Source organism: Cariama cristata, unplaced genomic scaffold, assembly GCF_000690535.1.
Source record: "Cariama cristata isolate BGI_N322 unplaced genomic scaffold, ASM69053v1 scaffold14708, whole genome shotgun sequence".
NCBI lineage: Eukaryota > Metazoa > Chordata > Aves > Cariamiformes > Cariamidae > Cariama > Cariama cristata.
Window position 1 is genome coordinate 83,580 of NW_009630795.1, and position 12,999 is coordinate 96,578.

General features: G+C 40.0%; 1 protein-coding gene across 1 annotated transcript in view; it reads right to left on the minus strand.

The window, feature by feature from the left end:
* Positions 1-12,756, minus strand: part of STRBP (spermatid perinuclear RNA binding protein) — a 34,083-nt gene extending 21,327 nt beyond the window's left edge. The window contains 4 exon segments of the mRNA XM_009705710.1: positions 1,709-1,853; positions 4,533-4,698; positions 9,047-9,264; positions 12,580-12,756. Of these exon segments, the coding sequence (XP_009704012.1) occupies positions 1,709-1,853; positions 4,533-4,698; positions 9,047-9,264; positions 12,580-12,582 (532 nt within the window). The 5' untranslated portion in view covers positions 12,583-12,756.
* Between the last annotated feature and the right edge of the window lie 243 nt (positions 12,757-12,999).

Genomic DNA, 12,999 nt, shown 5'->3' on the forward strand with positions numbered 1-12,999 from the left:
ACACCTGCATAATGTTTCACGTATCTTTGAAAAGGAACATGATAAATGTCTCTTGTTCATTTGTGATGAACCAATGCCAAAGCACCTGGGCTTTAAAGCAAGATCCATTACCCTAGTAACTATCCTCATCAGCTGTACAGAAATGATAGCACAACACCTCTCTAAGAGAGGTGGTAAAACCATTTTAAGTTTTAAAAAAATTAGTACAGAATTAAAAAAAATATTTTAAGATGCTGAAAACAAAACAGAACACCTACATTTTAAATTTAAGAAAGCATAAAAATTCAAATCCTCATTCAGTTTGAGATGAACTCAGGAGTCCCTAGAGTTTACTGCCACAAGGGCATCACTTTTTGCAAGAAAATGCTTGGACAGAAGGCTTTGAGCAAAACTGTATCCTCTTGCGAGAACCCTACAAATCCTTTACCGTTAAAATTTGTTCTGCATTTTGTGCTCTTTCTCACAAACATGGATCAGCTGCAACAACTACAGAGCTGATCTCAGCATCTTATGGGAAGATGAGAACAATTAAAGTAATGTGCAATTTATTTTTAATGGTCTTGCAAAAGAGCATGGTTACTCATTTGAGAATAAACAGACATTGGAACCTGGGAATCTTTGCCATTCATCTCTTTTGTAAGATTTTTCTGCATCCAACTGCTGCCAAAGCGTTCTATTTCATTTGAAAGTGGATCCTTCGTGCCATTGCCGCAAACAAAAACGCAGAGAACTGACCAACGTTTCCCGTGGTGTCGGCATTTCAGGTGGGAGAAGGGAGTAAGCAAAGGACTTGTGGCAAGTCTAGAAATGGGAAGAGAGCGACAGGGAGTTCCCTAGCCCACATGGGCCCGGCTGCCTCAGTTGTCATGACAGAGAGTGGCCAGTTGGTCAAAGGTCTGACATCATCCAGTGGCAAAGTTTCTAGGGACAGGTTTGGGAAGCGGAAGCAGAAATTACTGACAAGACTTTAAAAAGAAAACATTTGCTCGTCTCTATTTCTCTTGGTTTGTTTCCAATCTCATTGATACTACCAGTCAACATCCCTTTAACAAGGGGCATATAACTGTACTGGACATCACGCAGGTAGGGAGAAGGAACAGAAAGAAACTAAGTTACAGTTGTCTATATCTATTTTGCTCTAAGGACATGAGGTACAACGCTCAATTCAGAAGCAAAGTGCTGTTATTATAGCACTGTAGCTTCAATTGTATCCCAGTTAGGAAATTCTTAAAGCTAGAAACATACACTTATGTATCATCAATTAATAAAAACTGAGGGCCAGGATGACATACTTGCGAGCTTTGCAGGAGAGGGTTTTTTATGTAAAAAGAGAAACAATTTTATGAGTTTTTCAAGATACTACGAACCAATCCCACTTGACTGACTTAATTGGAAAACAAGACTGTGCAGCACTGGGGTGCTCAAGAATTAACTAGCAAGTCTGAAGAAACGAGAACTAAGATTTAATTGTATGTCAAAGTTAACACCATAGGAATATTGCTTGCAAATGAAAACTCTGCATATTTACATGAAAATTAAGTGACTGTTGTCTTTTTAAGGCACAAATAATGTAACCTATGGTGGCAATAGCCAATCTAGTTAGTACATGATGCACAATTCAAAACCTACTTCCCAATTAACCCTGTGCTGCACAGTCAGGGCATTTAGATAGAACAGTCTTAGAAGCAAGTTAAAACGCTCTGTGTACCTCCTTCCTTCTTCTCTGCTTCATCTCGAATGAGAGGGGATGTAAGTATCACCTTCAAAGTTAGCTTGGGCTCCTTTGTGTTACGAATAATAATAGCTGCCTCATTTACATGCTCCTCCACGAGATACTTCTCTTCTGTAAGTTTCTGAAAGTCACCAAGAAAGATTTCAAGAATCTCCCAATCAACTGAAAAACTGCAGAATCTCTGTATATGTGTATGCCTCTCAACTAATGAGAAGCCTTCAAGACATTGCAGTAACAAATACGGTCTTGCCTCCCTCATTAAAAAGAAACACAGAAACCCCGGTAACCTGCTTAAGAAAAAAGGTCTGCAGGAGGTTTAATGAGAATACTAAACAGCTGCACTAAAAAAAAAAAAGTGAAATATAAATAAAGGCAGAAGACGACTTTCATAGTTGCTAGTATGCAAAATACCACCAGCAACTTCTGTTCTTAAAAGCACACACTTCCCTGGTAATGCTGCCTCTAAATGCAAAAGCTCTCATGCAGTACGACCAACACAACCATAACTGTCAGTGCAAACAGATGAGATCCCAGGGCGGGAGCCACACCAGCTCGCCTAGTCCATGCACCTGCCATGAAGTATGCCCAAATATACCTCGGCCATCTCTTATCAACCCTAAGGTATTCTTCACACGCCCTAGAGATTTTATACCTCTCCAAATAATCTATTCTGATTCTTAGCCACACATATAATCTAGATGACCTATTTTGCAACAAAAATACCTCTTGCTACAGTTCCAATTACTTCTCATCCTACCTTTGGTAGTCATGTGAGATACGGAATCACTGTCCCTTTATAAAGAACCATTAATGTCTTAAAACTTACACCTGCATTCAGTCTTGACTTTTTCCAAACCAGATAGTTATAATTATGCGGTTTTCTAGGTTTTTATTCTCACTCGTCTGATTTCCTCCGATTTGTCTGTCCTTCTCTCTTCCCTTTCCACACAGCTCTCGAAATGGATGCAAGACAACGCTGTCACCCACTTCATTCATTAATACCAGCCCCAGGAGAGATCCCTGATAATACCTGGAAAATGTGACCTTCCTCTCTTGACAGCACACCGATAAATCAAGTGGTTTTTAAATTGTTTTCAATAAACTTTTTATTTCTTGCTTACATTTCTTTTGTAGATAATACTACTACTGCCTTATTTGTTCCATTGACGTGCATTGTATCAGAGTTATCCTAAGTGATCTGTATCTGCAGGTCTTTCAGTAGTCCTTAGGGACCTCTCTCAACCTCCAGAACTGCAAAGATAACCACAGATGGTTCCGAGTCCTAAGGCTATTCCTTCTGTTTGAGAGTTTGTTTCAGCAAGACCATACGGTTAGAACATGTCTAAAATACATTCTAACTTCTTTCCCTGTTGCAACCTGCACTCCTTCAGCTCCTTTATTGTTGGGATGAAAATGTTCAACCATCTGCTCACTACTGGCCTTCAAAGAAGCAAAGCAGAAGCTGTTCACATCTTTGTACCTCATTTGCTCTTTTTGTCTGCTAATGGGCTTACGCTTCCTTCTCCCTCCTGTACCTGATGGCTCTGCAGAACCTCTCATTGTCTTTTATGCCCATGACAGTTGCAGTTTGTTTCACAAGTCAGATTCCTCTTACCTCATCTTTTCTGTAATCCTTGCTTCCCCGTATGATCTTACCTACTTGTCCCTTGAATTTATTGCAGTCTTCACATCTTTTAATTACGTCTATTCTGCCACTCTCACTTTTTTTGAAGCATATGCTAACTTCTTCTCGCTTTCAACCTTTCTCATCTCACGCCTCACTACAAACAAGTAAAATTTACTCTTTACTACTTGATACATCCCTATCATTTCAGACAAGTAAAATTTACTCTTTACTGTACAATAGATCCTTAGCATTTTCAGCTATGGATAGGGCCACATCTGCAGGCACAACATCAACTCATTAAAACAAGCCCTTTATGTGAACAAACGAACAGTGAGAACAAACAGCTGTCAAGAATGGTAAAACACATACTGTCTATGTGGAAATAAACACAAGGCAGAAAAGCGGATCAGGAGAAACAGCTCAAGTTTGGACATGGTTTGGAGAGAGGCACTTGCAGTGGAATACTTCAGGGCACAGTTTCTCGGGAACACTGTACATCAGTCTGGAAGTTGGACTGATTATTCAGACTCAGAACTCTGTCAAAAAGGTATTATCCCCAGCCGCTTTGAAGAGACAGGTATTATCTGTAACTCCTGCCTACTGGATGCCAACATCAGAATTAAATACTCATAAATAAAAAGCATTATGAGCTCATGATTAACATGAGCTAAAACAAGTGACCGGCTAAAGTGACTTGTTCTCACTTCAGAAGTACAGAGGTGTTTATCTTGGAACAGCCCAAGCGAAGCAAAGCAGCTGCAGTGTAGAACTTGAAGTTCAGGCAGGGGACAGGGACTACACCACAGACCGATTCACATGCTCAAGCAGGGAAGATTTCCGAGACTGCAATTTGGCTCATATTAGTGGTTGGACCACAAAGCAAAAATCAGCTGGGTTAGTTACAAAATAGAAAGGTTAGCTGCCATCATAGGAAAACTGACATCACAAATAGGGAGTAGGCAACAACAGGCGTAAGATGTTAAATTTTGTGAATAACTACTTCATGTCACCACATTAAACATGTCACACACCCCAGATGTCGTCCTAGATTAAAAGTATATTTCTTTATTCTGTATCACTTGCTCTTTTTCCTGGAACAAATTCCAGCCTTTACCCAAATACACCTTGCAGTGCTATCAGCTATTGTTAGAGGACTACCCTAAATTAACTCACCTGAATTTGAGCTGGGAGATTGTCTTTAACTATACATAACAAGGTCTTTGTGGGTTTTTCTTTGCACATGAGAACCAGCTCCAGATCCATATCATCTTTTATCAGCAAGCCCTTTGCAACCAAGCCAATTCTCATAACACCACACAATGTCCGACCACCTTGATCCCTGGAAATGAAACGATTTGGAGTAATTAAAATGGTATTTTCACACATTCAAAATAATTGTATTATCCTATCACAGTGAGGAAATAAATGGATGGGACTGATGACTGTGCTAAAGTGGTGTATCACTGATCAGAAAATGAAAAGCATAAACTTCTTTTACGCAAGTAGCTCCTATTAAAAAAAAATTAATTGAAGCACTGATTTGCAATTCATGCAAATGCAGAAGTTGCCTAGCTGAAGTCACAAAGCACAAAAAAGTCCAAATTCACTATCTGCAGATCTACCAATAGCAGAATAATTAATCCAGAGGGGCTCTCTGACAGAAATCCTGTTTTCAGAAGTGATCCGAGTTGTTAGTGACCCTCCAACTTTAAACACGGCCACACACCTTTTCAGTGTTTCTTTTAGTCGATCTGTACACTCAAACCTTTATCTTTAAAATTGTATAACCAACTTCTGAAGTTTTAGCCCATACTACAAACTGACATTTCAGGAAAGCTTCTAATTTCCAAAAGTCTTTCAGGCACAATTCTTTTAACAAATCTTACAACTGAAACCCCTACAGGAATAGAGGTCTGACTACTAGTTTTTCCTCTCCAGCTAAAGTTTAAGGGAACATTTAAGAGCCAAGTAAACAAATTCTGAAGCAACATAAGAACACTTTAGTTCTGAGTACCAAGAGAAAGACTGCAACAAAAACCAGTTTAGTAGGCTAGGATTGCTTAAAAATATCAAGAAAAATGCAAGAAATGCATCTTTGACAGCTCAACACCAGCTATTGCCACGTGATGCATCTCACACCCTGCGCATCACCCTTATAAAGAGCACAGAAAGCACGTAATTGGTAAAGGCGGTAAACCACCTCAGCCAGAAAGGCAGCATTCCTGTTCACATCATTCTTACCATCCAGAGGGATGGGATGGATGTAAAACAAAACCACCCCAAACCAGTCACACTGTGATTGGCGGTTATCACACAGATCCTAAGCTTCACTCAGAAGTATCTTCATCTAATAACTGTACTGTCTTTATCTATGGATTTTAAACGGAAGGACAGGAACAGGTGCTTAAACAATAAACAGGAGAAGGAGCGACACAGAGAACGGAGCAGCAATCCCAAACTAGTTACCATCCTTGGAAAAGCCAGAAGCAAACTAACAAAACTGTTCCGAAAGTAAACAACATCTCAACTTCCACCCTGGAACTATGCTACTTTGACTGTATCTGTACGCAAACATGTGACAAAACGCAGAACTCCTTTATATATAGTTTGTAACTAGCATAAAGATATTTTAAGTTACATATTTTTCTACAATGTAAGCCCCTTTTCACATATAAAGTGATTAGTAAAATAATTTGTCCCAAACAAACGCACAAATACACCAACTATTTTATATGTATAAAAAATACACTGACGTTTATAAAAATTGTACTCTAAATTTATAACAGAGCACAAGCATGAAAAAGCCTGCACACACATGTGTGAAAGCAAGGTCATTCAACTGTCTCAAAAGCATTTTCTGCAGGCTTGGATTTAAAAAAAAAACCAACACTTTTTTTTTTTTTTTAAGAATCCATTCTGTACCTATTTTACCCACATCAGAAGAGACCAAAAAATGTCACCAGTAATGCTAGGAAGTCACCAACAAATCTTACAGCACACTGTGCATCAAGAAAGACTGTTCTTCCGCAAAACACTGAGCTTAAACACTTTCCCCAAGAAGATGACAAACTTAACTGTCCACCTGTGAAGAAGCAGCCCATCAATCCGCTACAATTATTCTCCGGTGTCAATATAATCACGCTGTCTTAAAACAATTTACACGTTAATTTATGTAAAAACATTTGTGATTTTAAGTGTTTTGCTATTTTTATTTGAATACATTTCACACCAAAAAAAGTGACATTTCACAGCTCAGCCTTACACAAAAGTGCCAGTGACCAGACTTGTGTCTGTTAAACACGTACTGGGGAACACAGAAAGCCACAGGCATCAAAATGAGGGACCATTTGTGAATTTACTTTTCCAAGGCTATCATACAATGGTCCTCATGCTGCTGAACACCTCCTATGTGGATCACTGCATTCTGAGTAGGCGGTGCTGCATTTAAACTTCATGCAGAGGAAGCAGTTTCTTTCAATAGCTCTCAAGCCCACAACTTTATCCTAGAGATAATCAAAGATAAGCTTAAATGTTAAGGAACAAACATATGGAAAAATACTACTAATACGTGACGAATTTTCTGTAGAATCCACAACGCTGTTGTAATGAATGCTTTCTGCTCCTCCGAGCCATACAAATTGCCTCAGTTAGGATCGCACATCTCTTGTTTCTAAATTGAAGTACATCCAGATAGTGAGGTACAGCAAGGCTTCATACCCTATTTCCTGAATCCTACTCTAAAAATTTATGAGATGCTTGGAAATAACTAAGAACCACATTACTATGATAAAACAGGAAGCAATATTTCACTTTTGAATTTTCAGACATATATCACTACACATCTAGGAATAACAGATAAATACAATGGTAATCACTGTCTCTTTCATATTAAGCCAGTAAACTTTATTTTCAGTTCAAAAACTGATACATGTCTTCCTGATTCAGCGTTAGATCTTCCTCCTTTACCTGCACTGAATTGTGTCTTACTCCAGAAGTATTTCCATCTATTACTGTTAGAGTAGGCTATACTTCCACCATCCCAAAATGTAAAGAACTTAACATACATATTATTTACCAGGACATCAAAAATTAAAAATGGCCTCACAATAACCCTTTCACTGCCATAAAAGGTGTCAGAAAACATAACAAATATATATGAAAAAGAATACACTTTCTTTATCAGTTTTAAGATCAGAACTTACTGGGCAAAGCCCATGTAGCAGCAGACTTCCCTAATACTCCATGCATCATCAGAAAGGAAATGGAAAGAGTCCTCTAACTACATCTCTAGTGCAGGTTATGCTACAGATGTAACCAGATTAAGTCCCAAAAAGTTCAGCGGAGGAGCATTACATCACAGGAAGAGAAGAGCATTTGGGTTTTTCCAAGTCACAATAAATTGGCTAGTGGTCTCCTGGTGCTTTATTTCCTAATCTGTAACCTAGATAGATACTTACCTGAGTTGGAGAGCATGTGAAACAGATTATCCAGAAAGCACTGAAGAGCCAGAGTGCCCAAATTAAAAAGCTTTACACCAACAAACTTAAAAACTTTTAAAAAAGAGCCAGTTGTTCCTACTTCTTCCTCTACTACTGGAGTTATTCTAGAACAACAAAACTTGGCACCATGTCAGGGCATAGGCTGGCACATAGAGCAATCGGATGTTTCAATCAGTAGAGCGCTACGTAATTGTACTGGCTTTGGCTGGGATAGAGTTAAATTTCCTCATAGTAACATGTATGGGGCTATGTTTTGGATTTATGCTGGAAACAGTGTTGATAAGAGTGGTGTTCTAGTTATTGCTGAGCAGTGCTTACAGGGTGTCAAGGCCTTTTCTGCTCCTCACGCTGCCCCGCCAGCAAGCGGGCTGCTCAAGGAGTCGGGAAGGGACACAGCTGGGACAGCTGACCCAAGGGGTATTCCATACCATAGGAGGTCATGCTCAGCACATAGGGCTGGGGGAAGGAGGAGGAATGAAGCAGATGTTTGGAGTGATGGCGTTTGTCTTCCCAAGTCACCATTATGCACGATGGAGCCCTGCTTTCCTGGGGATGGCTGAACACCTGCCTGCCGATGGGAAGTGGTGAATGAATTTTCCTCATTTTGCTTTGTTTGCACATGCAACTTCTGCTTTATCTATTAGACTTCTTTATCTCAACCAACAAGTTTTCTCACTTTTACCCTTCCAATTCTCTCCCCTATCACACTGTGGGGAGTGAGCGAGCAGCTGCGCGGTGCTGAGCGGCCTCTTGGGGTTAAACCATTACAGTAATGGAAGGTAACGGACCCTTAGAAAGGTTAGTTTGCTGGATAAACAATAAAATTGATAAAAATCTTTTTTTGTATGTTGAACTGAAGGAGCCCCTAAGCTACGTGGCTGTGGATTTGCATTCGTGTGTTACAGGGACACACATTCACTTGTAACTGCTGAAAGGTTTGTCTGCTAAATGCAACTTCACAACATTACAGTAAAATAAATAATGCGAGTAGCTGCTGCCCACATTGGGCTTATTACTATTCCCTGCACTCACGCTACATGCTCCCACCTCAAAAAGTCCAAATATATCCACTTCCTTCTACGAACATTCACAGGCAAAAGAATCAAGTAACACTACGACTCTGATTTAGGAGGAAAGGAACCCATTCAGAGCAGAACAGTAACACATTATGAAGCTCAACTCACTCACTTGGCATTGCTTTCTGCAGCTTCTTCCTTTGCTTCCACATCACCCTCACATTTTGTAGACTTGTTCTTTTCATCCATCCAGTCAGAGACATGTTTAAGGGCACATTCTACTGTTGATACCATGTTCTGGACAGCTTCAAGTTCCTCTGGAGATGGATAAATGGTTGAATGTTTCACCATTACATGGCGGTCATCATTAGCAAAAGATCGGATAGATCTCTGTTATGAAGTGGGAAACAGGGGAGGGGGGAAAAGAACAATGTTATTGGATTATCGATAGAAGGACATTGCCTGAATGGGAATCCTCCCTGACAGATGTAGGAAAGTGTTTTACGATGACCATTGCTTATAATCATGCAGGAGTGATTTTCTTATCTTTGTTTAAATAAATTTTAAAAAGAAAAAAGAAAGAAAGCAAACACAAGTGCAAAATCAGCATTGGGCTTGGGTGGGTTCTGTGGTACCTAATATTCGATGCCTAAATCCAACTCTTCTAGAATCCTTTTACTGGCTACTAAGAAGAATAGGCACATGTGGAACACAGTTCATGTTTATGTCTATCAGGCACATCTGGAGCAGAGTTTATGTCTACTTCAGGACCAGATAAATTGTGCTTTAGAGGTACATTTCCCCACCCATCCACGTGTGACCAGAGAAGTCTAGACTACTGTATCAGATCAGCTGCCACAGACATCTAAAAATCAAGCAATCTGAATTTCATCTTTTGTTTGGTACAGCCATCATAAGCAGAAGTTGTGACACTGTGTGTGCTAGTCACAAATCAAAAAAAGGGAGAACTTAGGTCTAGGACTAGACAAAATTCTGTACATCTGTATACAGCTACAGTGGATACAAAATAGGGTCAAGACCCATCATATGTATTGCTCTGTTTGCAATGGCTAGAAATGGAGTTTCTACATCTTGATCTTTCATGACTCTCCCCGGGCCCCACCATCTTTTTCTCATTTTCATTGTTTTTTTCACTTCTCCCTGTCCTCCCCTGCCAAGCTTCTCTTTGAGAAGAGCACATGGTCTGGCTGGCTAAGTATAAGGTTAGAGTGCTGAAGCACAGGACCAAGAAACCCCTGAATTTCATTCCCCGTTTCAGTGTCTCTGACTCCCCTGAACCTCTGACTAGCTTGTTTATTTAGATTAAGCTTTCAAAGTCAGTTGAGAAATCACTTGGGCCCTGGTCTTACCTGAAGGACCTACATCTCATGGAGACACAAGCTGTGAGCAGTAGTACTGAAAGAGGGGGTCTCCTACCCTGGAATACTTGCGGGAATTAAGGAGTTCCTGAATTTCAGTGATCTTTATTGGCTTGTGTCAACCTTCAGCAGCTGGATAGCTCAGAGCAAAGAGCAAAGCCAGAGTCGGGGTCCTTATCCCAAAAGGTAACCTCATTTCAAGGTACCCAAGTACCCCATGGTGAGGGCAGACTGCGTAAAAAGCATGTGGAAAGGAGGGCAGACAAGGAGAAGGTGGAGAAGATTTCTATTTTGTAACAGGCATTGATAGTCTCCAAATACAACTTTGCATATTCTGGAAGTGTTGACTTCTAGCTGCCTCTGCTAGAGACAACGGCAACACACCTCAGAACAAGGCAATTACAGAGCCATTCCCTTATCGTTTTGTGACTCCCGCAGATGAAGTCATGGGCAATACGTACTGCCGCGAGAGGCTTAGCACACTGCACAGGGATTTACAGAGGCATGAAGATGAGCACACAAATAAACTGGTAAGAAAAGACTGAAGTAATTCCTTTAAAAAAATTAATTTGAAAGAATAGTAAGAAATTAGAGTGCTAATTAAAAGAGTCTGCAGTGAAACACGGAGCCCTGAGTAATACTGTTGAGGAAGGTAAACTTAAGGGGTTCGGTAACTTGTGCTAGGAAGCTTATGGTTTGCCACACACTATCCAGGTAAGACCTTTTTTGATCTAAACAGTGACCCAGAGCAGCTGCGATCACAGCACAGACCTCTGGCAAGACCAGCTCTAAATCTTTTTCTCTACAGACACATCAACCACTGCTGAAAGCCTCCCAGAACTTGGAATCATGAACCACAAACCTCTGTTCCTCCTACACATTAAATACCTTAACTAGGTCTCATTTTCACCCCTACTTCATGGGTTTGTAATAGCATGCATTCTTAACAACATAAAGGGCCTTTGAAGGATCTCAAAGGTGTCTGGGTTGAATCCTCACTAATGAACTGCTCACAATTTCCTGGTTTATTGCATTCATTAGGTCCCTTCCATCGAAGGCTGATGTGACATCATTCCTTTCCTAACTTTCGTGCTCCTACCCAAATTTGGGCAGTAAAAGAAACTCATCAGTCGGGGTGTGGGGTTATCCCCAGTACTTTCATAGGTTGCAAAACACTTCCAGGAGGTCCCTCTTGTGGCTTCTCTACAACATGGATACAGAAAGAAGACGCAGTTGAGCAGTGAAAACTGCCAGGCTGGATCTATTAATTCACCCCCACCATCTCTTATCTTATGAGATATCAATTAGGGAAAACAGTAAAACAGGAACAAATTAGTAACTCCAAAATTAGAATATATTTCTTTTCTAACAAAGAGGGACTAACAAGATCAATTCTTCATTACAATTTTGGCCAAAAATAATAATGGGACACTATTTAAAATACAATATATTGACAACTCTGCTTTGTCAAGTGTTCTTCCTCTCTTTGTGCTCTGTAACAGGCAAAAGCCTCATCTTCGGTCTTTTTTTTTTTTTTTTTTTTACATAAACACACAGCCTATCAGCAGCAATCAGCTACACAAACGTTCGAGAACTATATTTAAAATGTATTGCCTTTATTCTCATTTCCATTCCCTCAATAATAATCTTAGAAGACTTAAAAATCTATAAATATGCTTAAAACTGCTCTCCACAGGTATTTTTCAGGAACTGGATAGGTTTATTGTCTTTTTGTGAATGCATCTTCAGAATCTTACCATCACAATACTTCATACTTGCACAGCTTTACAAGTTTAACATCTCAGGCATTCCCAATTTGCAATCAATACCAGGCAGATGAGAAATGACTCCTCACTTAAACAATATACACCAAGTATATCTGACTACACACACTTCATCTACACTATTAGCAAATAGTACATAGAACCATTCAGTCACATGCACACCTACATGAATAATCAACACTTGCTTTTGTGAGGAAGAGGTGGAAGGGGAATATCAGCATTTGGTTATGCAATCTGCAAGTTCAAGGTCACTCATGCTGTTTGCTACAGCCTGCTAATGCCAGTTTTATCAGAAAAGCTTATGAGCATCCCCTTCGTTTCTATTTAATAATTCATGTAATGCAGGCTCACAAGACAACTCTCTGGTTTTAAGAGGCTGACAATATATCAAACCTCATTTGCTTTGCTGAAAGCATGCAGTACCATCTCTAATTTAGTGCAAGGTCAGAAAACCCCCTTACTTCGGTTTTATTAGGCCCCTTGCAAGACTGTCAGCAGAGACTATTTTTAATGCAATGCTATGAAAGACGACAAATACCTACCATGGTTTGTTAGTGTTTCAGCTCTCGCTCCCTCCCTTTCTCCTTTTCCCTCCTCCTTGGTGTCTTTGCTAAGCACTGTTTTGCCTGACAGAACCTCTTCATAAGCCTCTCAGTCCCTTGACAGCTCAAGAGTTCATACAGCCAAGATGCTCTGGGAGTCACTTTCTGTAATTCACCTGCAAAAAGAGAGAAACAACTTGAAACCAGAAGAAACGGCATGTTAATTCCAATAAATGTTCAATGCAACACATGAAGTCAAACCACTGATTAAAGCCAGCAGGCTTCAAGATGGGGAGGCAGTCACTGATCCATTTATTCCTGAACAAGCAGATGTCACTGTGGAAAGCAACTTTTTGTAATGTGCCCACACGTATGTAACGACTTTCCCACTGTGGTTTGTCAGCCACCTGGCAATCTAAG